This window comes from Vipera berus (genome assembly GCF_964194415.1).
Source record: "Vipera berus genome assembly, chromosome: 5".
In the NCBI taxonomy this organism is placed as follows: domain Eukaryota; kingdom Metazoa; phylum Chordata; class Lepidosauria; order Squamata; family Viperidae; genus Vipera; species Vipera berus.
In genome coordinates, this window is record NC_138207.1 from 6833763 (window position 1) to 6859488 (window position 25726).

A 25726-nucleotide genomic window follows, 5' to 3' on the forward strand; every position below is an offset into this window, starting at 1 on the left:
GACGGAGGGGGTTGTTTAGCAGTTCCCTTGAGCCCCAGACCCAGGAGCAATCAATCCCACACAAGCAGTCGCTCAGATCCCAGACTCTAATATTAAAGTTTGAAGGGCCACCAAAGGCTGGGCAGGATCCCTCGGGCTTTTTACACCCAGCAGCAGAAGCCTCTGTGCATTTTGCAGACTGCGTGAAACCCCCCCTCCCCCTTAAGCAGGTCACCAACCGGCTTTTCATCCTCCCAGGTAAGTAAAAAGCAGATTTTCAAGGGCGCAAGCAAAGCAAGGCTCGTTGTGCAACGGCCTTCCTCGACACCCGCGCGCCCAACCTCCATCCGGAGCAGGAACCGGCTGGGCTTTCTGCGCCCCGCGGATGGCGATGGCGGCTTCCGTCCCCTTCTTTCCCCGCTCTCTCTTGGCAACTCGGCTATCCCGGTTGGGAAGGATGGGAACTGGAGTCGGGCCCCTCTCCGGAAGGTCCCAATGGCGACGTGGGGAAAAAAAAAAGGTCCTGGCGAGCCGTTTCAGAGGAGCCTCGGGCCTTCGGCCAAAGTGGGGGGGGTGGAAGCGCCATTACCCGGCACCTCTGGCTCCCCGGCTGGAAAATCCCCGCGGCTGTCAGGAAAGAAAAGAGGGAGGGAGGGAGGGAGGGAGAGTGAAAGAAGGAAAGGGAAGGGAAAAGGAAAAGCGAGAGAGCGACGGAGACTGAAAGAAAGGAAAAGGAAAACAAAAAAGGGGGGGAGAAATGAAATGGAAAGGGAAAGGGGACCGAAAGAGCGAGAAAGAAAGAGCGAGAGAAAGAAAGGAAAAGGAAAAAAGGGAAGGAGAGAAGAGAGGAGAGGAGAGGGAAGGAGGACTGAAAGACGGAGAAAGAAAGAGCGAGAGGAAGAAAGGAAAAGGAAAAAAGGGAAGGAGAGAAGAGAGGGAAGGGAAGGAGGACCACAAGACCGAGAAAGAAAGAGCGAGAGGAAGAAAGGAAAAGGAAAAAAGGGAAGGAGAGAAGAGAGGGAAGGGAAGGAGGACCACAAGACCGAGAAAGAAAGAGCGAGAGAAGGAAAAGAAAAAAGGGAAGGAGAGAAGAGATGAGAGGAAAGGGAAGGGAAGGAGGACCGAAAGAGCGAGAGAAAGAAAGGAAAAGGGAAAAAGGGGAGGGGAGGGGAGGAGGACCGAAAGAGCGAGAAAGAGCGAGAGAAAGAAAGGAAAAGGGAAAAAGGGAAGGAGAGGAGAGAGGGGAGGGGAGGGAAGGAGCACCAAAAGAGCGAGAAAGAAAGAGCGAGAGAAAGAAAGGGAAAAAGGGAAGGAAGAGAGAAGAGAGGAGAGGAAAGGGGAGGGGAGCGAAGGAAGACCGAAAGAAAGAAAGAGCGAGAGAGAGACTGAAAGAAAGGAAAAGGGAAAAAAGGGAAGGAAGAGAGGCGATGACAAGAGGAGAGGAAAGGAAAAAAACAAATCTCTCTGCCAGGAGATCCGAGCGCAAAAGCCGGGCACCTTTCCCTTCCTAAAGCGGCACCCTCACCCAGCCCGGCGAGGGCCGAGATGTCCGGCGAGGGCGGGCAAAGCAGCCCCTCCCCCGCCTCTCCTCAGCGCTCCAGCTGGGAGGCGAATCCAAGGGAGCGAGCGGCGGGGGGGGGGGTCGGGCGCGCGCGCGCGGGAGGACACCCCTATCGAAGCTTCCACCCCACCCACCCCTCGCGCGCCGGCTCCCGCGCGCCCGCCACCTCCCCTTCCCCTTCCTCCCCAGGTGGTACTGCCTCCCGCGCCAATCCTGGCTGGGCGGAGCCGGCCGGCGGGAGGCGGAGTTGGCGCTCAACAGCCGGCGCCGGTTACAGCGAGGGGAGGGGGCAGCCAGAGAGTCCCGCCAGCCCTCGTTGCGTCTTCGCCGGTGGAGGAGGAGGAAGAAGAAGAAGAAGAAGAAGAAGAAGCGCCTCGCTGCCGCCCGCTCTCTCGCTCGCTCGCTCCGCCGGCCTAACCCTCCCCAACCCCGCGCCCCGATCCCTGCTCGCGCCCGAGGTTGAGCAGCGGCGGCGGCGGCCGAAACGAGGGAAGGGCAGCCGAGCGATCCGGCTCGAGCGGCGGAGGCGGCTGGGGGGGATGAACAGCCCCGAGGAGGACGCAGGTGGGTCAGCCGGGCAGCCGCCCCGTTTCGCCGGACCGAGGGCGGGAAGCCGGCTTGGCGAAAGGGAAGCTCGGCCTGGGAGCCAGAGCGGGCCCGGCCTGCCGGGCGGAGGGCGCCGGGCTCCGGGCTCCGGGCTCCGGGCTGGCGGCTGCTTTCCCGGCACGATCTAACCGGCCCTTCTCTTTTTTTTTTCCAGCTGCCAGCCCCGTGCCCAGTCCGGGCTTCCGCCCCTTCGACGAGGTGAGTCCGTGCGCGGCGGCGGCGGCTCCAGACGAGTCCCAGCCGGCGGGGAAGGGAAGAAGGGAAGGGAGGGCCGGGCAGCGGCGGGGCAGGGAGAAGAGAAACCGGGCGGGCAAGAAGACGGGAGACCCGCTCCATCTGCGCCGCTGCCGGCCCACCACCCCACCCCCTTCTTCCCAAGCCGGCCGGCCGGTCGGTCGGTCTCCGAATGGGGGGTGGGCGGCGTGGGGGGCTGGCCCCGCGGAGACTCGGCGCTCGCTTTCGGAGCGGGGCGGAGAGCGTGCTTCTCCCCGGCGGGGGCGGCGCTCGCGGCTGCCTTTGGCGCGACGGCGGCTCCGCCCCGGCTCCGGAGCCCGAGCGGGAGTTTTGGCAGCGCCGTCCCGCGTTTTCTTCAGCCGGGGAGGTGTTTTTTTTGGGGGGGGGGGTTGGTTTTGGTTTTTGTTTTTTGTTTTTTGCGCGGGGGAAGCCCGCGAGGCGAGACTCTCGAGGCCGGTGGGCGGCGAAGTTCCCCCCCTCCCCGGGCCCTCCCGGCTCTTTTTCCCCAGGACGGCGGCGCCGGCGCCATCTTAAGCGCCACCCCGGGGAGTGGGGGGCGGCGGCGGCGGGGAGAAGCGTGTGGGGAGGCCGACTCTCCCGCTGCCCCTTGGCTCGAGCCGGCTCGGCGGGTACGGGAAGGGTGTGTGTGGAGGAGGAGGGGGGGCCGGAAAGTTCGCTTGGCCCCTTTTTGGGGAGGGGGCGGCGGCGGCGAGGAGGGTGTTTCGCGCTCAGCTCCCGTCGTCGTGTTTGACGCGGCACGACCGGGTGGCATTTGGGGGTGGGGTAGGGGGGGTTGCTCCCTCCCCCTCAGAGAATTTTGCCCCCCCCTCTTTTTGGGGGGTGGGTGGGAGAAGGTTTTGCACCCCCTCCCCCCCCCCGCCTCTGCTCAGGTCTTGATGTGTGGAGAGGACAGTTCTTCTCTTTCTCTCCCCCCCTCCCAAAAAAGGGAAAATTATTTCCAGGCTTTTGGTGGATCCGCCCCTTCTGTCTCAGGGTCACCCTGGTGGCTTTATCGCCTTCCCTCCGTCCCTGAAAAGATTGAAGTTAGGCCAGTGTCTCTTCTTCTTCTTCTTCTTCTTCTTCTTCTTCTTCTTCTTCTTCTTCTTCTTCTTCTTCTTCTTCTTCTTCTTCTTCTTCTTCTCCTCCTCCTTCTCCTTCTTCTCCTTCTTCTCCTTCTCCTTCTCCTTCTTCTCCTTCTTCTCCTCCTTCTCCTCCTCCTCCTTCTCCTCCTCCTCCTCCTCCTCCTCCTCCTTCTTCTTCTTCTTCTTCTTCTTCTTCTTCTTCTTCTTCTTCTTCTTCTTCTTCTTCTTCTTCTTCTTCTTCTTCTTCTCCTTCTTCTTCTCCTTCTCCTCCTTCTTTCTTCTTTCTTCCTTCTCCTTCTCCTTCTCCTTCTTCTTCTTCCCAGTTCACATCTGCTGCCCCTTTCCTGTTTTGGGATGTGGCAGGAAAGCCTGCTTTTTAGGGAACACCCCCCCCCCCTGTTCTTGGCCTGGATCCATTCAGACAACTTTCCTCTTCTCTAAACTGTAAGGGGGGGGATGGTCTGGAGAGCCAGATGGGTGGCCCATAAATTGAATAAAAGAATCTCCCTGAGGAGCGGCATCCTTTTTTCTTAGTATGGATAACGGAACACAGAGTAACCCAAGTTGGAAGGGGCCTTGGAGGTCTTCTAGTCCAACCCCCTGCTTAGGCAAGAGACCCTACTACACCATTTCGGACAAATGGTTGTCCAACCTGTTCTTTAAAATCTCCAGTGTTGGAGCAACCCACAACTTCTGGAGGCAGGCTGTTCCACTGATTTTTTAATTGTTCTCACTGTCATGAAGTTTCTCCTTAGTTCTAGGTTGATTCTCTCCTTGGTTAGTTTCCATCCCACGTTTCTTGTCCTGCCTTCGGGCGCTTTGGAGAATAGCTTGACTCCCTCTTCTTGGTGGCAACCTAACGGTTTGAAAGCATGCAAATGCTAGTAGATAGGCAGGTACCACTTTACTGGGAAGGCAACACCATTTCGTGCACTTTTGGCCACATAACCAAGGAAATTATCTTTTGGACAATGCTCTAGGCCAAGAAACAGAGATGAGCACCATGCCCTAGGGCAGGGGAATTCTGGGGGTTGAAGTCCATGAGTCATAAAAGAGCCGAGGTTGCCTACCTGTGCCCTAGGGTCAGGCATGACTGACAGAATCCTTTACCTTTTAGAGTTTCTTATGGACATGGGGCAAGGAACGAAGTGTATTCCCTACACTCTAGACCGTATCTGTCCTGCCTCGCCTTCTCAACTTTGGGGGCTTGCCAGGGCATTTCATCAGTATTATTTATTAAATTTATATGCTGCCCATCTCGCTATCAAATGACACATTGGGTGAATTTAAGCCCAGGCTTTTGCCAAAACAAAAAAAACCTGACTGTCCTGGCATGCTTCAAATTGGGTAGGGAGGATATTAAGAATTCAGCGAAATCTCCCTTGTTTTGGCTGGAATCTGATCTCCAGCTTTCCTTTGTCTGCAGGGCAAGCCTGCTTGTTTGCTTTGACTGTGTGCCTGCAGGGAAATGTCTCCACACTTCCACCCCATTATCATTGTTATTATCATCTTCCCCACTAAATAGCAGGAGAGTTCCTTTTTCCCTGGAGATCCCGGCTCTGAGATTTACTGCTGGAATTCACTCTTCTTTCTCTTCGGATTTGGAAGCAAGAAAAACCACAAGGCCAAACTGTGCTTTCTGTCGTGATAAGAGATTGGGTGGCCTACGTTTTTTTTCTCCTTGTTTATAATATCTTGGGAAGCTCAATGTCCCAGAAGTTTAAAACAAAAAACAAAAAAAAACAAATTTCCTTCCTCCTGTTAAGAGAAAGTGGGATTCTCAGGGCAGTGATGGTATTCACTGAGGCAGAAAGCATGTTTTGGCTATAAAATACCTTGTGGCTGTATTCCCACATCATCTCTTTACCTGGTCTTTGAAAAAACCGATTTTCCCTGTTTGTTTCCCTGCTGGCTGGAGAATGCTGGGAGTTGTAGTCCACCCATCTTAAAGTTGCCATGGTTGAGAAACACTGAAAACTGAAGAATATAGGTTGGATTTAAACAACATTGTGATGTGACAATACTTGGTGTTCAGTGTACAGTTGTGGTCGGCCCACCCCTTAAGGACATCCTTACCGGGCTGGAAGCCGCTCACTCCAAATAATTAGGAGGCTGCACTGGCTGCCTTACAAGAAAAGAGTACAATAACGGAGGCCCTTTAGCTTGGAATGAAAGATAATAAAGGAAAATAAGATAGAGATGGAAGTGTGTGAAACCACACAAACCTTAAATATTGGGCAAAAAGGATGAGTAGTGTCAGAACTCAAGGTCATTGAATGAACCTAAACATGAGATTCAGGACTGAGAAGAGGAAGCATTTTCTACCCGATGTATAATTAAATATTGTTGCGAGCCATCCAGAGTTGCCTTTTGTGAGATGGGCAGCCACACGTTTGATTGATTGACAAATAATGGAATGATCAGCAACTTGGATGGTTCGAGAAGGAACTAAAGGGGACGTGGCTATCCAAATTGAAGGCTGTGGGCACCATCCTGCATTTGTGGCTGAAGGCTTGAAATATGTGCAGTTGGGAAGCCACAGTGGAAGGAAGTGGGGAGTCCAGGCTGGTGAGCTTTCTAAAGGCATTCAGATGTCCCCTGTGTGATCCAGAAGGTCAGGGATCCTCTTGTGTTGTTGGTGCCACACCAGAATCTCCCACACAAACCAAACTTAACTGGTCCTTGAGATGCGCACACGTTTTCTCCTGACCTGGTATTGACTTGTCAGTAATATTGAGCAGGATAATCAATGGCCTGTCTCTGAGGGAGGGAGGTGCTTACATTTGGATAGCAAGCAATCCACCTTGAAAGGTATTTTGCTCACAATGCTGACCAAGGATAACACTGGCAAGATGGTAGGTTTCTGATATGAGTAGGGCGGGCAATGATTTATGGAACTGAATGGGGTTAGCCTAGGGTTTTGTCAAATCAACCTGCATTGGCTGCGTTCTTAATGACATTCCACTTGTTGGGGCAATGTTCTAGAAACGCTCTACTACTTATGCTCGACTGGTTGGTTAACATTGTAAAAGGATATCGAGATCCAGGCTTGTAAACCCACGTATCTTTGCAGCCACCCCAGAAAAGGCAGAGAACTGTAGAAGACTTCAATCAATTCTGCACCTTTGTGCTAGCCTACGCAGGCTACATTCCCTACCCAAAGGAGGTAAGAAAATGTTGGTCATAGAATCTGCTTTCTTGTCCTGGGTGCTGGGCATCCCCACTCTCTCCCATCTGCAATAAAACAGATCACACGTCTTTTTCTTTTTCCATCCCCAGAATGAGCCGTGGACATACCGAGGCAACAGGAGCCCCCAGAACAGCACTGGAAGCACCCAAGACAGTGACAGTTGGGGATCGTCCCAGTCCTGCGACTTTCAAGTGCTTTCAGATGACGGAGGAAGCAGGAACACGGCCTACAAGGGGACAGGAGAGACGCTGAACTACCCTAACATAACCGGTAGCTTTTGCACCGGCCGGCACCAGCAAACCAAGAAGAGAAAGCAGCCATCATCAAAGAAACTCAGTGTGAACCAAGTGGTGGACAAGGGCTTGATGCCCCTGAAGGACCATACGCAGAGAACACTGGAGGCTTGCGAGGAGGTGAAGGAGCTGAAATCCTGTCTCCAAGAGCTGCCATCCAGACCTCTCCTGGAGCAAACGGAGAAAGACCTTCTCCCTGGACTTTACGCTGAAGAGAAGACCGAGGAACAAGGGACCTGCAAAGAGGAGAGAACCAACTCTGCCTCTTGGGACCTGGCGGAGCAAAGCGCGGAAGAATCTGCAGGAGAGGTCCCTCCACTCAGCAGTAAGTCTGCAAGCACTGGTGCTTTTAGAAGCAATTCCAACAGGGGGTGACCACTTTAACCAGATGCAGCAGCCAACCTTGATCCGCCTAGCGCACAGGTCTTTTAACATCACAGTTCCCTAAAACAGTGTTTTCCAACCTCAGCAACTTTTAGTTACTTGGGACTCAACTCCCAGAATTCCCCAGTTGGCGATGCTGGCTGGGGAATTCCGGGAGTTGAAATCTTACCAATTTAAAAGCTGGGCTAAGAATCGCTGCCCTAGAGAACTGGTGGAAATGACTTGGCTTTGTGTCTGCCCTGGGAGTGATCCGATTACTCTGAGGAGTGCCAAATGATATTATTTCCCCATTGCTAGTAGTTTTTGTGCATGCAGAGATTAGGCAACATTTACAGTGTAACGTCAGGATCCAATAAGCTGCAAGAATTTTTCACGAATCTCTTGGATTTAGAATGGTCGGCTCCTTAACATCAATTAAAGCTATTGTGGCTGTTTTTTATCAAGTTTTCTGTGGCCTAGTCTTTTAGGTTGAAGGATGCTGTGCAAATCCAGGCAGTGAGCAACACAATGTGGTCACTCTTTTCTGATATTTTTCTCTCCCCCTCTTGCAGATCTGCCCAAGGAGTTTACTGCAGCCTCAGACACTAAAACAGATGGTAAGTTAAGGGTAATATTGCCAACTGCCAGTAGGAGGGAGCAAATGCATTTCAGTTGGATGTTTTAATGAGCCCAGAGAGCCACAATTCTCAGTCTGGCAATTTTAAGCTTGTGGGATTCAACTCCCAGAATGCTGAGCTGGCTGGGGAATTCTGGGAACTTAAGACCACACATCCTAAAATGGCCATGGTTGAGAAACACTGCCGTTTCTGGCTCATTCAATCACAAGAGGCACGTCATTTAAAGCTTTTTGCATAAAGGAAGTGGGTTGGAAGCAAAGGGAAGTTAAAAAAGCTAATTTTACAGCCATCTCTTAAGGAACCTAAGGGGGGGGAAAAATAACCTCGCTAACCACGACGTTACATTGGGGTGTGCTGGCTGAATAAAACAAGCAAGGTTGCTGTCCGTAAAACGTTCCTTTTTTTCCCCTGCTACGCAGAAGACGACGCTTGGGACTTAATCACTTGCTTCTGCTTAAAGCCTTTTGCTGGCAGACCCATGATCGAATGCAACGAGTGCACGACTTGGATACACCTCTCTTGCGCCAAGATCCGCAAGTCCAACGTGCCCGATGTCTTCATTTGCCAACGCTGCCGCGACGCGAAACAAGAGATCCGCCGGTCCAACAGAGCCCGGACCGTCCCCCGCAAGCGCTTCTGTGATTGACCGCAGCCGGGAGGGACCAAGGGCCGCCCTCAGAAGCTTCAGTTGGGATTTCTGCTGCCAAGACAATCAAAATGCAGGAACTGCCCCCGGGGAGGAGACCAGAGAACTTCCAAAATGTTTTGAAACTGGGCAAGAGGAGACACCAAGGTGCTGTTGAGATCTCAGGGTTATGCTAGAGCAGCAAATGCACAAACTCCTGGCAGACACAAGCGACTGTGGCGCGGGGTGGGGGGTGGGGTGGAGGGATTGCTTCAGGCAATGCACTAAGTCAGCCAGTAGTCTCTCTGCCCTTGCGCAGAGGTGCCTTTTCTCGGCAGCCTAAAGGGAGTGGGGCCCAAGCAGAATTTTCCTGTGGTATGCTAGCTGCTCGGCCTTGAGCTGGGTCGGATTATGCACCCCGATTTTGTGGTTGCTCTTTGCCCCTTGGTGGGTCAACTCCTTTCCCAAAAGCACACTTCAAGGGGGCCGAGTCCCTTCCCCTTTGTGCACGGACGCACACACACAGCTTGGAGAGGGCTCTTCTCTGTCCCCAGGACAGCTGGCAGTCAGAGCTTCCCACCCTTTCAGCATTTGAGCGAGATGCCGCGCGACAGCCAGGCTAGTCACTATTGGACCAGGAAAGGGGTGATAATATTCCCCAACTGTACATACTTGTTATGCAGAGGCTTAGAAAATATCTAGCTGTTATCTACTCGACTCACTGACCTAGCCTAGACTTCCAGTTGCACTACTGTCTTGTTTGAAGGGAACGTGGGGCTGGGAGGACAGCAACCCGGGGAACGGCGATGGTAGTACAGTAGCTGTAAAGCCGCCTTGGGAGCTAAAAGGGGAGATGGGTGGTGAGGCACCTCAGAAGCAGATTGGGTCCTGCTTGTCTTGGAAGAGCAATCTGGGGGTCTTGTTTTTTTAAAAAAAGAGAGATCTGCGTACTATGCAAACTACTGGGAAATTGTGCCAGCAAGCAAATGCTTGTTTGGAGGGGATTGCCACTCTTTCCCCGCTCCACTAAGCCTCTTCTGGTTTGACCCATGTGCCTTTATTTCATTTCATCCTTCAGCTACGCGTCAATCTAAAAGCTCTATTCTGAGGGCCCACAGAATATGCAGTAGTCTTACAATGTAGGTTTTGCCCACTTTGGAATAGGCACCAGGTCACAGCTGAAAGCAAAAAAAACAACAACACCAGACCTAACATGATCCCATCAGTACCTCTGCTCCCCTTGAGTGTTTACATTTTTACAGTTAGTCTCTATAAAAATGTAAGGTAGCACAGTACATGCTGTATACTGGGTATATACTGAGTGATACGTATAGATTAAAATACTTTTAAGCAGCTCTTGGTGCTTCATTTCAATGCAAATCAAACCACTGCTTTATCAATGGGCCTCCTTTGCACACTCGGCCAGGGGGTAGGCCACCTTGGCTCTTTTTATGACTCGTGGACTTCAACTCCCAGAATTCGAGCCGGCATGGCTCAGCTTGGAAACCTCCCCCTTTTCCCTCAGCATGGCTGGCTCAGGAATTCTGGGAGTTGAAGTCCATGAGTCATAAAGCGGCCTAGGCCAGGGGTAGGCAACCTTGGCTCTTTTATGGCTCGTGGACTTCAACTCCCAGAATTCCTGAGCCGGCATGGCTCAGCTTGGAAACCTCTCCCTTTTCCCTCAGCATGGCTGGCTCAGGAATTCTGGGAGTTGAAGTCCGCGAGTCATAAAAACCCCAGGTTGCCTACCCCTGCACTAGGCCCTTGTCGTTTCAGTTTGTCCAATACGACGCCCCCCCCTTTAAATGTAATACTTTCTCTCATGCACTTGTATTTCTCAATTAGTTCTCGATTCCTCTTATTGCCTTTCCCACAGGGATATACTTTTTTTTTTTGCCAGAAACCAGCATTTACTTCCAAGTTCCCAGCAAAAAACTGGCCCACAGCAAACAATGGGTTTGCTTAATGACTGCTACAAGAAAAGGCTATAAAATCAGGTCAGTCACATGAGTGACTTGCTTTACAACCTTCAGGACTCTTAACTGCTAGACTCGGTCGTAAGGACTACCTGTCGTGTAACTCAAAAAGTAAAGTTGGAAATTGGGATGCTACATTAAGTCCCTTAAAGAGCGGATCTTCCTAGAGTAAGTGTAATCCTTGGTTTGTTTCCTCCTTTGGCATGTTAACATTCATAATCCCATTAATAGTTAAGCTTTAAAGACAGGTTTGGAATCGCGGGCTCAATGGTTCAGCCTTAGGGTTAAAATACAGATGGCAATACCATTGCACCTTTTCCAAATCTTCCTGCATTTAAAGCTTCTCTTCCAGTCATCCCATGTTCTCTTTGAGCAGAAAGGCAATCCCCATGCCTTAACAAAAAGATATCAGAATACTGTTAGCCGTGGGTAATAAAAATAAGTAGAACAAATGAGGCATGTACATCCCGTTTTCTCATTTCTGTTTCTGGTTGCATTAAAAAGCACGGGGCAACATCCAGCAAAGTTTATTTTTATTTTCATAACCAAAGCCAGGTGGCAAACAGAAGGAATTGCTTTTTTACCACATCCCAAAGAAAAATACCACAAGACTTCCTCTTCATGAAAAGCCAATTGCAGTCCCCCCCAACAAAAATCACATTTTTAATTACAATTATTTAAACTTCACTTCTTTTCAAAAACTCAGTTGCAATTCCCTCAAAATTACTTGTTTTAAAAAAAATTTCCTTTTATATAAACTCCCTAAGCAAAGATGCACTTTTCACCTGTGCTGAAATAGAACCGGGTCAGCGTATCGATCGGCTTGCCTAAACGACAATCTCACTTTTTCTCTTTTACCACTGGATAACATCATTCTGGGTATATAACAGAGCGTGCCATTTACAGCAGGAAATGGAAGGATTTCCTTTGGTTTTTGATCCATGCTCAAAACCTGCAGTTCTTAATTAACCGGATTAACATCATCTTCCATGCAACTTGCCGCCTTCGTTATCACACTGGGCATTTCTTGGCCAACAAAAGTTGCAGAAAATACTGGCCACACGTTAGATGAGGGCAATTTAGCTCTGCCATGAATTTAAACATCATTCCGTTATAAGCATATAATGCCCCAGGTCCTTTTTAGCGTTTCTGGTTAAGTTACTACATCTCAAGGAAAAATCCATTTTTTTCATTTCCCAATGCGTCTAGCATGGAAGAAAGCTGGAAATCAAACTGGAATTGTGAAAGCAGCAATGGTTTGCTTGTTTGTTTTTTAACAACAATGTCCTACTGCCTGGTCAGATAAAAAGAGAATGAACCATGATGCTCAGCAGGAGGAGAATAATTGGGGCTGCTCTAGAGAGGTTGGTCTGGTTTGATTAGCCGGCTGAAGGCGCTTTGCACATTCCCAGGAGGAACGCAGATGTTTAAAATGCTAGCTGACAGGCACACACAGAGAGGCAAGGCAGGCTGCACACTCTAGGCCAGCGTTTCTCAATCTTGATGACTTTTAAGATGTTTGGACTTCCAAGTCCCAGAATTCTCTAGCCACCTAGACTAGCTGAAGAATTCTGGGAGTTGGAAATCCGCATACCTGAAAATTGCCCAGATTGAGAAACCTCTCTCTCTCTCTCTCTCTGTGTAGGCAGCTCTACAGAATTTACAAAGCTGCCTTCAGACACAAAAGCTGCAGCTGATTCTGTCCTCTTGGAGAAGACAGAATAAAGGAGAACAGGTAAACAGGTTGAAGGCGCATCTCTGGAAAAAAAAAGAAGAAAATCAGAAATTTCCCACAGCTTCACTCTTCATTGGCCCAGGCAGCAGAGCATTTCTCCTCCTCCAGATAAGGGAGCACAGCATCCGTGTAGAATTTCTGCAGCTTGGGAACTGTTTGCTTCCAGAAAACCGGGTCAAAATCTACCGGGGCAATTGCAGTTTCTTTGTTGGTGTGAACGACAAAATCAGCTTTGCCCAGGCCGGAGACTTTCATCTGACACTGAACTTGGGTATAATAGGGATGCTCTTTCTTCAAGGAGTAGGAACTGCCCTCCTTTTCCAGGCAGAACGTTTTATCTTTGCAGGCTTCGGCCACTGTCTTGTTTCTGTGTTTATAGGGACACTTCACCTCCAAGAGACCAAGATTCTTGCCGGTATCTACTTCTTGGATAATGCCATCGGGGCTGGCAGCCAGCCAGGGCTTGTCTTTGTCGACAAAGAGGCCGCAATCTTTCACCTTCACCGGCTTCTTTGCCGTGCTGGACTTGAGGGCTTCATAAGCTTCCACTGCCTTCTTCTCATTGCGGACCCCCCAAGACATGGCCGGGGTCTGTACCCCAGAGCCCAATCCCACCACAGCCTTCAGGTACGACTGAGGCACTTCGGTGGTCCGGCCGTTTACAAACTTGCTGTTGGAGATCTTGGGAGCGATGGAGGCCGTGATGCGGTTCTCGCGCCACTTGTGCCATTCAGGGTTTCTCCACTGACCCCGCGTTTCCCTCTCGACCTCGGCCACTTTTTCAGGGGGAAGGGGCGCAGGCAGGCCCCTCGCTTTGCCTTGGGTTTGTCTTACGGCATCGGAAGCCTTTGCTCCACCTGATGCCGTGGCGCTCTTGGCTGCTGTTCCCTCACTCTTCCTTCCTGTACCTCCTCGTTGGCCATCAGAAGGTGTTGCGGAGCTGAGCTGGCCACTTTCCCTTGCTCCTCTAGGCTTTGTGGAACAAGCCACTTTCTCTGCGCCTGATCCGCTACCCTTTCCGCTCTTAGGAGCCGGAGCCGTCGGCTTTGCAGCGGTCGCAGTGATGGTCCTGGAGGAGGCCGATGAGCGAGGAGCTCCCGGACCTGCCTTTGGGGCTGTAGCCGCTGGGCGTGGAGATGCAGCAGAATCCGATGTTTTCCTGGGCCTCCCCATTTTTCAAATTCTTGCTCTGCAAATATTTTGAGGGAGGAGAGAAAGAGAGGGAGGAGGAGGAAGAAATAAAGAAGAGACAGAAGAGAGAAAAGAGTGAGAAGGGAGAATGAGAGAGAGAGAGAGAGAGAGAGAGAGAGAGAGTGTTAATGTAGATTGACAGACACCTAGGAAATCATTTTCTAATATTCCTGCTCTGCAAGTTGTTTATATCTGCTGCCTTTTATTTATCAATGGATGAAGACAAAAAAAGGGTCATCTACAGATAATCTTGGAGGTAAACCTCGACTTAACAGCAGCGCGCTTAGTGACCATGTACAACAGCACCGAAAAAAAGGGACGTGACCATTTTTCACAGTTCCATTTCCAGCATCCCATGATCACGTGATCAAAATTCAGACGCTGGGCAACTGGTTCACATTTATGACCGCCGCTGTGTCCCAGGGTCAGGTGATCCCCTTTTGCGACCTTCTGACGAGCAAAGTCAAGGGGAGGGGGGGGAAGCCAGATTCGCTTCACGACCGGGTTACTAACTGCAGTGATTCACTTAACCACCGAGGCAAGAAAGGTCCTTGGTGGAGCAGTGGGCTAATGCCTCCTTAAGTAACACCAGCTGCCTGCAATTAGTGCAGGTTCGAGTCCTACCAGGCTCAAGGTTGACTCAGCCTTCCATCCTTCCGAGGTAGGTAAAATGAGGACCCAGACTGTTGGGGGCAATAAGCTGACTTTGTAATAATGCCGCTTGGGGGGGTGTATGAAAGCCCTAACAAGCAGGCATATACATAGAATGAAGGCTACTGCTAAGCTTGTAAGCCGCCCTGAGTCTTCGGAGAAGGGCGGGATATAAATGGAATTAAAATAAAAATAAAATAAATAAAATGGGGCAAAACTCATTTAACAAATGTCTCGCTTGTAACAACAGAAAACTTTGGGCTCAATTGTGGTCATAAGAAATGTAGATGTCGGAGGTGGGTGGGTGGGTGGGGAACCGATTGGGGTGGGGGAGAACTTGACTTTTCACCTTGCTGGCCAAGAGACAAGGTTTCAAGGACAGCCGGTGTGAGAGAGTGCAGCTGCACACCAAGAACAACCATTCCCAAAACATCTGATTTGAACGCGATTGGACAAACAGGAACCAAGGGGTGGAATTACAGTTGGGAATTTGGCCCATCTAGCTTTGCTTCTGGCCCTCTCAATTCCTGGCAAATAGATGGGGAAGAAATGGAGGTAGTGACAGATTTTATTTTCCTGGGCTCCAAGATCACTGCAGACGGGGACTGTAGTCAAGAAATTAAAAGACGCTTGCTCCTGGGGAGGAAAGCCATGGCAAATCTAGACAGCACACTAAAAAGCAGAGACATCACCCTGCCAACAAAAGTGCGTATAGTCAAGGCTATGGTCTTCCCAGTTGCAATGTATGGCAGTGAAAGCTGGACCGTAAGAAAGGCTGAGCGCCAAAGAATTGAGGCCTTTGAACTCTGGTGCTGGAGAAGACTCCTGCGAGTTCCTTGGACTGCGAGGCGATCAAACCGGTCAGTCCTAGAGGAGATCAACCCTGACTGCTCTTTAGAAGGCCAGATCCTGAAGCTAAAACTCAAATAGTTTGGCCACCTAATGAGAAGGAAGGACTCGCTGGAGAAGAGCCTCATGCTGGGAAAGATTGAGGGCAATAGAAGAAGGGGACGACAGAGAATGAGGTGGCTGGATGGAGTCACTGAAGCAGTAGGCATGAGCTTAAATGGACTCCAGAAGATGGCAGAGGACAGGAAGGCCTGGAGGAACGTTGTCCATGGGGTCGTGATGGGTCGGACACGACTTCGCAACTAACAACAACAAGCTTTGCTTTACTATCCTTCACTATACCTTAGTATACTACACCTTTGTCATAAAAATGGAGTCATGGATCATTACAGGGAGTCCTCCATTTACCAGTTTAGTGACCGTTGCAACGGCACTGAGAAAAAGTGACTTACGGCCATTTGTCAACCTTACGACCGCTGCAGCATCCCCGTGGCCAGGTGATCAAAATTTGGATGTTTGGCAGCTGGTTCACATTTATAACGGCTGCAGTGTCTCCCTGGGGTGTGTGTGTCATGTGATCCCCTTTTGTGACTTTCTGACAAGCAAAGTCAGCGGGGGGGGGGGGGGAAGCTGGGTTCATTAACAAGCGGGTTGCTAACTTAACTGCAATGATTCACTTAGCCACTGTAGCTAGACAGGTCATAAAATGAGGCAAAACTCACTTAACAAACTTCTCGCTTAACAACAGAAATTGTGGGCTCCGTTGTGGCTGTAAGTCAAGGACTACCTGTACTGCTTAAGGTTCAAGCAGAGGCAGGACTGACAGTCACAACGGACCATGTTCCACATACAACTAACTCCATGTTTCCCGGCCTCAGCAACTTTATGACCTGCAGACTCCCAATTCCCAGAATTTCCTAGGCAGCAAGGCTGGCTGGGGAATTCTGGGAGTTGAAGTCCACATATCATAAAAGTTGCCGAGGTTGAGAAACATGGGCCTCACCATGACAACTGCTTGCTAAGCACATTGATTTGTGCTTTAGATTGTAAGCCGCCCTGAGTCTTCGGAGAAGGGCGTGATATAAATGGGATTTTTAAAAAAATACCTAAAGAATCCAAGCATCTTTCATGGCTAGGTTTCAAGCCTTCTTATACAGCTTCTCTCCAATGACTGAATCCATTTTAGCCAATCTAACACTATCTACAACTTAACTCTAAAAATGGGTGCCTGTCCCCATTTCCCCCCCCCCCCTCTTTCTTTTGATTTGGGTCTAAGTCTGCAAGTAAGCCTAATTGGACAAGTATCTAAACTACTCTAGAAGCTTTCTCAACCGACCTCACGGCCAGCCTACAGCATTTTGAATGAGATTGTATACGTGCTGCTGACTGCACACATAAGCAAATTGGAAAGAGGTGGGCACACCCCTTTGTACACGCACAAAGAGTCATTTTCCTCTGAAAGCAGCAGGGCCTTCAACCATCCGTGAGACTCCCCCTAATTCTATGTGACTTGAAATAAAAACAAAAATGAACACATTCCTGAATGTTGTTTGTCTCTAGCCTGTTTCCAGACTATTGCCTGCTTTATAACCTGTTTTTATTCCCTGAATAGCTGGACTACAGCTCCCATTCAGAGGATGGTAACAACCAGATGACTGCAAATAATATAAATCCTTCCATTCCCTACCATTCAGTCCGAACTGAAGAAGCTTCTTGGATGAGAAGCGTTACATTTTCAAAGGGAAAAAAAACTGAAGTCCAGTTAGTTGCCTTTTGAAAAGCTCCTTTGAGCTCCCCAACGAGGTCATTTTAATCACACAGTGTCAAGGATGAAACTACTTTTGCAGCTACATGCCTCTGCATTTCAACTCAGGCACAACTCCAAAATATAACCTAATCAACTTTGCTCAATATGTGAAGCCACAGTTAACACTAAACAGTTAAAACTTACCAAAGCGGAATATATGCAAATATAAAATAACCCATAGTTTTATAAGCCACAACTGAATTCAAACCAAATGAAGTGCATTACGATTCAGGAGTACAAAAAAAGGCTTAATTCACTCCTCCCTGTAAATACAAAGGCTTTATTTCTCGCACGCGCGCACACACACACACAAAACCAACATAAATTACAGGCTGGTTGCCAAGTGCCTGAATTTTGATAAACATGACCAGTGTGCTGGATGTAAATGTGAAGACTGGTTGAAAGTCACTTTTTTCAGGTCCATTGTAGCTTTGAGTTGTTAAGTGGACGGTTATTGTTGAATTGTTGTTAAATGGACTAGGTCAGATGACTTACGGGCTCTCCCAACGCTAAAGTATAAAATCAGCCTCAGCGATTAAAGGTACCACCCAGTTCATTCTCCTGCAACAACTACAAGTGAAAGGTGTTAGAAGTTATACATGGTTTCCTACTGTGGGAAGCCAGCCCCCCAGAGAAGGAAATATTAAAAGGGCAGAAAAATATATCTCCTCAAAGGATCTTAAAGAGGCTCCTAGCAAACGATTGGCAGTTTGTTGGGTGGCCCTGAGCAAAGGCAGAACCAGAGCTTATATACCAGGGGTCTTCAAACCTGGCCCTTTTCTGACTTGTGGACTTCGACTTCCAGAATTCCTCAGCTAGGCACGCTGGTTGAGGAATTCTAGGAGTCAAAGTCCATAAGTCATGAAAGGGCCAGGTTTGAAGACCCCTGGTATATACCAATGCTGGCTCTCATGTCTTAAGCGGTGACTAGAACTCACAGACTCCTGGTTTCTAGCCTGGTGCCTTAACCACTAGACCTAACTGCTGCTATTGAAGGCAGGTAGACAAAACTAGTGGAAGGTAAAAGCATTCTTAGCTTTTTCTCCCCCTCACGCTTTCCTCGTCCTTTCACAAATGAGACATTCCTGCCCATTCCTGAGAGTCAGGCAGAACTTCCCCATATAGTGCTTGTGGGAAGTCAGCACCCCCACCCGCCCAGAGAAGGAAATATTAAAAGGGCAGAATATTATAACTACTCAAAGGATCTTAAAGAGGCAGAAAAGCATGCCCAGTTTTTCTTAATAGCCCCAAGTCTCCCTCCCCCAAGCAGAAACCAGCTCTGTAGAAATGCAGATGTAATAATCCATTCAGGAAGGTTGTAGCCCTCCAGCTAGAAGCTTAAGAAGACAAAGACACCTAAAATCGACATATCCCACCCAAACTCTATGACAGGAAACAGACAGGATACTTGCAGGACCATCTGCTGCCGGGAACGACTTCCCATCACCCAGTGCGCTCACACAGAGAGAGGGCCTCCTCAGGGTGCCGTCGGCTGGCGACCCCCAGGGGGAGGGCCTTCTCTGTGGGAGCGCCAGCCCTATGGAACCAACTCCCCCTTGAGCTTCGGATGGCCCCGGATCTCCGGTCCTTTCGCCGCAGCCTCAAAACACTCCTTTTCCATCAGGCTGACCTGGACTGACAGGGATTTTAATTATGTTTTTAATTTTTAACTTAATTTTAATGTATTCTACTGGGGCCATTAATTTAATTTCTTTTTAACTTCTGTATTATTGTATTTTATTGTTGTTAGCCGCCCTGAGTCCTTCGGGAGATAGGGTGGCATATAAGTCCCAATAATAAATAAATAAATAATAAATAGGATTAACCCACAGATGCCAAAGGGGCACACTCAGACTCAGGTCAAAGTACAGGACACAGGAAATACAAAGCTTCAAACAGGAACAGGAAACAACCTCAATCGCCCCAGAGGGTATAAAAACCCACTCCCTACATTTGCTCCTTCTCTCTTTTCCTCCAGAGCCATCTTTCTGTCTGGCTCTCCTCTTCAATAAACTGCAACCTTCTTTCTAAGGCAGTCGCCATGTTGTTTATTCCCGGCTTGGACTGAACCACGATGAAGACTTTTCCTTCAACGCTGCTTTCCCCTCCAAAGCTATAAACGAAAGCTAAAAAAGCCCCACATTTGCATTCATCATAAAAAAAACCCTGTTTGGTTTACCTGAGTGGACTTTGTATTATCAAGCATCAGTATTGATATGGGTGAAAGAACGGATAATGCATAGGAATAAAAGGTTGTTATGCTTGCAGGGACATGACTTACAGTTGGGATGGCACGCGTTTTTATGGTATGGGAAAAACAAAATTCATGGATATTTTCAAAACCACTGTTTTAGAAATGCTTTGATAACTGTATGGGAAAAAATCAAAATGAAAATAACTGTGAGACTAAAAAGCAAAGAAGAAACGGAATGTTATGAAAGCTGGAATTTATTTTATAAATGGTTGGAAAAAAGAACCAAAGAGTGAGATTTGTATATGTATTAATGAACTATAAACTCAGTTCACGCGTTGTTTGGAAAATTAACATATGTATGTAAAGAATAAAAATAATTTTATATATATATAACCTCTGTAAAGTCTTTCAACATTCTACACTTGATAAACTTTTTGGGAAGGCAGAAAAAGTAATAAACGAAGGCAAAGTTTATAAACTTTACAGTAGTTGGAAATTCAATGTGTTATACTTGCTATATTCATACAGTGGCTCTTTTTATAGCCTATGTAAAAGACAAATTAAGATATTAAGACAAAGAAATGTGATTCTGAAAAATGCATCCTTCTGCATCCAACTCACCAACTCCCCCATTCTGCTGCCTGCAAATATTCCAAATAACTCTGAGAAGGAACCCAACTAAATCTCTTAAACTTTTTTGTGTGTGTGCATTGCAAAGACTTACCTTTTTTTGATTGACAAAGTACAACTGTAGGCTTCCTTGCTTAAAAAGTAAGTCCTCCTAGACTAGAAATTTCTTCCAAAGTTCGACAGAAAGAGCTGTGAGAAAAAAAAACACGAGAAAATCTTTCAAACCTTTTTTCCTCTCTCCATTGCAAAGGCTTAACCTTTTTTTTTTGATTCACAAAGTACAACCTAGACCTCGCCACTTCATAAATAATGCCCCTAGAAGTTTCTTCCAAAGCCCAACTTCCAAAATCCCAATTTACCATTTGTTCTTTGTTAATGCTAACCAGATGCAGCTTTGGAACAGCTGCTGGGTGAGGCTGAGGAAGAACTAAACTAACAATGAAAACAAGGGACGGATTGGGAGACATGACACAAGGCTAGAAAGGCATGTCTGGGCTTAACACTCAGCATGCTGCTGCTTCTGCAGTGGACTTTTCTATCGCTAAGGGGGGAAAAAACGTTTTACCGTATATCGAGTTTACACCCAGGTTGAGTTCTGCACTGTACAAGTAGTCCTCAACTTATGACCACAACGGAGCTTTCTGCTGCTAAGTAAAATATTTGTTGAGTTTTGACCCATTTTACAATTTTTCCTGCCACATTTGTTAAGTGAATCATTTCTTCTTCCTCATCTTGTGCCATATCCACTATGGGACGTTGGCGATCATGTTGGCACGATCTCAAAACTTTCTTTTTCGAACAAGCTGGCCTGGTCTGACGGGATGGGGTTGGGTTTTTATAAATAGTTTTAATTTTAATATGTATTAATTTTATGGGCATAATGTTTAATGGCTTTTTAATTTTTGTATTCTATTTTTATTGTGTATTGCCCTGTTCACCGCCCTGAGTCCTTCGGGAGAAGGGCGGTATACAAATTTAATAATAATAATAATAATAATAATAATAATAATAATAATAATAATAATAATAATAATAATAATAATAATAATAATAATAATTATCAGCAGCCACATGAAAAAGCGCTGCTGAGCTTTGTCCAAACCAGTCCCTTAGATTTTGAAGCCATGATGTTCTTCTTCTGCCTGGACCTCGTTTGCCTTCAATCTTTCCCTGGAGGATTAAATGGAGTATGCCGTATTTTTCTGGGTGTCGCATCACATGTCCGAAATATTCTAACTTTCATTTTTTAATTGTTTTGATGATTTCCCTTGGCCTTCCCAGGCGGCTCATCACCTCCTCATTTTCTAATCTCGTCAACCCAGCTTATACATAACAGCCACCTGTAAATCCACATTTCAAATGCTTCTAGTTCCTGCCACTGTTAAAATGGTTAAGTGAATCTGGCTTCCCCCTTGACTTTGCTTGTCAGAAGGCCTCAAAAGTTGATCACATGAACCCAGGACACTACAACCGTCATAACTATGAAGCAAACATCCAAATGTAAATTGCAATCTAGAATTAAGGAGAAGCTTCCTGACAGTGAGGACAATTAACCAGTGGAACAGCTTGCTTCCAGAAATCGTGGGCGCTCCATCACTGGAGGTTTTTAAGAAGAGACAGTCACTTGTCTGAAATAGTAGGTTCTCCTGCTTGAGCAGGGGGCTGGATTAGAAGACCTCTAAGGTCCCTTCCAGCTGTAGTCTACTCTATTCTATTCTTATTCTATTCTGCTCTACTCTACTCTCTTCTATTCTAATAAAATTATACCCTTCCCAATGAATGGAGCTAAGGATCTGTGGCAGCTTCACCCTTCATCCTACAAGTCCAAAATCTCGCTCTGCCCTTGACTCAAGGCAGGAGAGAATAGCATCTCTTTCCTTTGAGAATACACCTAGTAGAAAGGCTCCACCTCTTTTCCGGAAGAAGCAGAAGGAAGAACTCACCATTAAGAATTCTACAGGTAGTCCTCGCCAAACAACCAATCATTTAGTGACCGTTTGAAGTTGCATGTGACCTATGACCATTTTTCACACTTACGACTGTTGCAGCATCCCCATGCTCAAAATTCAGACACTTGGCAACTGGCATGTGTTTAGGACAGTTGCAACGACCTTCTGATAAGCAAAATTAATGGGGGGGGGAGCCAGATTCACTTAACAAACTGTGTTACTAACTGCAGCGGTTCACTCAACTGTGAAAAAAGGTCGTAAAATGAGGCAAAATTCACTTAACAACCGTTTTGCTTAGCAACAGAAATTTTTAGCTCAATTTTGGTTGGGGGGGGGTTAACTGGAAAGGAGGAATGCACAATGTCTACGTGCTCGCGTAGCTGCTCCCTCCCCAACACACAACCTCTAGAATAGGGGGTCTTCAAACTTGTCCCATCTGAGACTTGTGGACTTCAACTCCCAAATTCCTCAGCCAGGCGCCTGGCTGAGGAATTCTGGGAGTTGAAGTCCACAAGTCACAGATGGGACAAGTTTGAAGACCCCTGCTATAGAGTAAGTTCATCCTGTTCCTACCTTCACTTTTGAAACTCAAATACTTTGGCCACCTAATGAGAACGAAGGACTCACTGGAGAAGAGCCTAATGCTGGGAAAGGAATGGGACGACGGAGATTGAGGTGGCTGAAGCAGTAGGTGTGAGCCTAAATGGACTCCAGAAGATGGTAGAGGACAGGAATTCCTGGAGGAACGTTGTCCATGGGGTCGCAATGGGTCGGACACGACTTCGCAGCTAACAAACAACACCTTTGCTTATCCTAGCTTATTCCCCAAATCTAATGAGTTTGATTGCTGCCAGCAGGACAACTGCTTTTCAAGGCTGCTTTTTTTGCAAGACGAAATCTTAACAGCCCCGAGGGCTCTCCTTATAAAACGACCATCAGGAAGGAAACCCACCTTCCTGACGTCCGGTTTGATTTCTCCCACGTTCCGTTTCTCCCATTACCTATAGAGGTAGATCCTTTAAACCTGTTCAGGCTCTAGACTTCTTGCATTTTCCCAGATGCATTACAAAAATACAGCCATAACCTATGTTTAAAGTCCATGATGAGTTGGAGAGCATCGTATTCTTAACTATTCCAAAGCGAGCCCACTTTTTTTCTCTTTTTTGGATGGGAACCACCGGTCACACTAGTTTTAATATTGCAACATCTCTCAATATATCAATGTGTGTGTGTGTGTGTGTGTGTGTGTGTGTGTGTGTGTGTGTGTGTGTGTGTGTATATATATATATATATATATATATATATATATATATATATATATATATATATATATATATATATATATATATATATATATATATATATGTAAACATTGCGATAATATTGTAATATTCCAATAGTTCCTCCTCGTAGTAAAGTTATGCACGAGAGTTAAAGTCTAGTACATAGAAACAAACCTCGAGCGGTGCAAACCCAGCACAAGCCAGGATTAAAGCATCCGAGCTCGGTGAAATGCGTCGACCTGCCTCCATGCAGAGTTTTTAGCCATCCCAGGTTTTCCCGGACCCCGACCCCATTACCTCCGCTAGAATTCTCACGCCTTTATCATCAAACGATACAAATGAGAACCCGGCACTCCGCAACTTTTCATACGGAGCAGTTGCGGGGGAAAAAATAGAACCGTTACTTAAGTTTCGCTTCACTCGCTTAAGCATCGGGCGCAGATTCGCAACCCCGCTAAACAAAAAAAGCAAAGATCTGCAATTCCCCTCGGCGGGCAAATCACAAAGGCGAAATCCGCTCCGGGACAAAAAAAACTTACCAGCCAGCTCCGGAGCAGAAGAAAGAATGCGCGCGCAAAAAGCTCCCTGGGAAAAAAGTATCCCCGCGGGCCCCACCCACTACGCCGAGCAGAGCTGCGCCTGCGCCGTTCGCGTCCCCGCCTCAGGCGGCAAGTCGCGACCGTTGGTTTTTCCAGAGCGGGAAAAAAAGGAGGCCGGCTGAGGAGACACTTTTTTCTTTAAAAAAAAGAAAGAAAACACAAACGAAAATAATAACGGTCCGAAGCTGGCTATTTAGCACAGCAGACACATGGAGACTATGTTGGCAACAATGTCTTCATTTTCTTCCGGTGAATTCCTGCCTTCTTTTTTATTTATTTATTTTAATCCCATTTATATCCGGCCCTTCTCCGAAGACTCAGGGCGGGTTACAATCTAAGCACAAATCAAATGTGCCTTAAACTTTGCATCGTGTCTCTTCACTTGTTGCCTTTGCCGTACCTTTTCATTGCCTTGCCTTGCCTTTTGCCTTGCTTTGCCCTGCCATTGATGGAGAATACCAAAACACTTAACAAAGATGCCTTACAACCTCAGTATATATGTGTGTGTGTGTGTGTCACACTGAGACAACACACCACATTATCCTGAAAATTCCCAATCTCCTCTGATCTCAGAAGGTAAGCAGGGTCAGGCCATTCAACTGTAAAATTAATAACATGGTTGTTAACTTCACACCTCTTTTTTTGGCACAGTGGTGAAAAGAAAGTGGATGGGAGAACAACTGGCAAGACCAGCTACTGAAGACTTTTGCCCATGCCTCCAACCCCACCCAGGCATACCCTGTTCTTCTCTTCCTTTAAAGACAGAAAACACTCAAGCCAAGATTTGTGGCTTACACAATGACTGTCCTTCTCAAAAGGTCTTGAGTGCATGCGAATGTGCGAATGCCCACAATGCCTGTGGTTGGCATTCCTGGCTAGGACATGAACAGGGGGCGCTGCAGGTGGCTTAAAGACAGCGGCAAGCAGCTGGAGCGGCGTCTACGGCCATACTACCCTGAACGCGCCCGATCCCGTCTGATCTCGGAAGCGAAGCAGGGTCAGGCCTGGTTAGTACTTGGATGGGAGACTGCCTGGGAATACCGGGTGCTGTAGGCTTCTGTCCCCCCTTTCCCTCTTTCTCCCTCCTCCTCCTCACCCGCACCAGCTCCCCTTCGTTTTGCTGCCACTTTCAGAGCCTGGGTGCCGAATCAGCCAGACAAACGGAGACATTTCTTACCTGACTTCTGCCCCGCTGTGTGACTTGGTTTGCCATGTTTCTCAAGTGAACCATCCCAGTTTTTAACTTAATATTACGGTTGCTAACTGAATGGGGCTTGCCATTGACTATGCTTGTCAGAAAGTCGCAAAAGGAGATCCCGTCACTGTGGGACAAGGCAACCGTCGTAAATATCAGCCATTTGCCAAGTGTCGGAATTTTGATGATGTGACCGTGGGGAGGCCGAAAGGGCCGTGTGCAAAACGGTCCTAAAAACTCACTTTTTCGGTGCCACTGTCACTTCGAGCGGCCCCTAAACGAACTGTTGTCCGTCGAGGACTCCCTTTAAAGAGAGAAAAGGCTCCAGCCAAGACTTGAATCCCAGCCTTCTTTGGCTTGTCTTTGCACCCTAATCAAGATCTGACGGGTAGCTGGCCTTTGTGCCTGCTTCTTTAGAGTGGGGTCGGCCTGCACTGCAAGGCAGCATGTGTGGCAGCTGCATTTTTCCTGCAGGTTCTCTCGGAAAGGAATCCAGCAGCCTGGCCTGGCCCTTGAGCCGGCCATTCAGTAACCAGGCATACTAGGTTGCGGGGAGAAGGATGGAACGGCGGGAAGAGCTCGAGAGGCCCAGCCCCGGAGCCAATGTGTGCCGGGGAGACGGGCTGAGCGGCTGCAGCAACAGCGGGCAAAGCGTTAAGGATGGGCCTGAGTGCATGCGAGGAGCCTGCGGCCGGCATTCCCGGATAGGACATGAACAGGGGGCGCTGCAGGTGGCTTAAAGGCAGCGGCAAGCATCTGGAGCGGTGTCTACGGCCATACTACCCTGAACGCGCCTGATCCCGTCTGATCTCGGAAGCTAAGCAGGGTCAGGCCTGGTTAGTACTTGGATGCGAGACCGCCTGGGAATACCGGGTGCTGTAGGCTTTTGCCCCCGCCTCCCCCCTTTCCCTCTTTCTCCTTCCTCCTCCTCCTCCTCACCCGCACCAGCTCCCCTTCGTTTTGCTGCCACTTTCAGAGCCTGGGTGCCGAATCAGCCAGGCAAACGGAGACATTTCTTACCTGACTTCTGCCCCGCTGTGTGACTTGGTTTGCCATGTTTCTCAAGTGAACCATCCCAGTTTTTAACTTAATATTA

At 48.1% G+C, this 25726-nt stretch overlaps 2 protein-coding genes across 5 annotated transcripts; one reads left to right on the top strand and one right to left on the bottom strand.

Moving 5' to 3' along the window:
* The first annotated feature begins 485 nt into the window (after positions 1-485).
* On the top strand, positions 486-9924 carry LOC308669053 (PHD finger protein 13-like). The gene is made up of 6 exons (XM_081329514.1): positions 486-2104; positions 2301-2344; positions 6536-6628; positions 6742-7270; positions 7881-7925; positions 8366-9924. Exons 1-6 carry the CDS (start codon positions 1525-1527, stop codon positions 8590-8592), a joined length of 1518 nt encoding a protein of 505 aa, XP_081185640.1. The 5' UTR covers positions 486-1524; the 3' UTR covers positions 8593-9924.
* A 1139-nt stretch (positions 9925-11063) lies between these two features.
* LOC308668865 (uncharacterized protein) lies at positions 11064-23269 on the bottom strand. Of its 4 annotated transcripts, none has more exons than XM_081329119.1 (3): positions 23134-23269; positions 19699-19793; positions 11064-13471 (listed from the first exon to the last, which is right to left on the bottom strand). In XM_081329119.1, the coding sequence occupies exon 3, from the start codon at positions 13453-13455 to the stop codon at positions 12346-12348; it is 1110 nt and encodes a 369-aa protein (XP_081185245.1). In that variant the 5' UTR covers positions 13456-13471; positions 19699-19793; positions 23134-23269; the 3' UTR covers positions 11064-12345. The 4 variants fall into 4 exon arrangements, with proteins under 4 accessions (XP_081185245.1, XP_081185244.1, XP_081185243.1 ...); XM_081329118.1 differs by lacking the exon at positions 23134-23269 and adding an exon at positions 19964-20024; XM_081329117.1 differs by lacking the exon at positions 23134-23269 and having other exon boundaries at positions 19699-19943.
* Positions 23270-25726: the final 2457 nt, after the last annotated feature.

Excerpts from the sequence above, each read along its gene's own strand:
- LOC308669053 (XM_081329514.1), top strand. The coding sequence starts at position 1,525 with ATGTCCGGCGAGGGCGGGCAAAGCAGCCCCTCCCCCGCCTCTCCTCAG. Across the intron at positions 2,345-6,535 it reads GCTTCCGCCCCTTCGACGAG|CCACCCCAGAAAAGGCAGAG; the intron begins GTGAGTCCGTGC and ends GTATCTTTGCAG. Across the intron at positions 7,271-7,880 it reads AGAGGTCCCTCCACTCAGCA|ATCTGCCCAAGGAGTTTACT; the intron begins GTAAGTCTGCAA and ends CCCCTCTTGCAG.
- LOC308668865 (XM_081329119.1), bottom strand. The coding sequence starts at position 13,455 with ATGGGGAGGCCCAGGAAAACATCGGATTCTGCTGCATCTCCACGCCCA.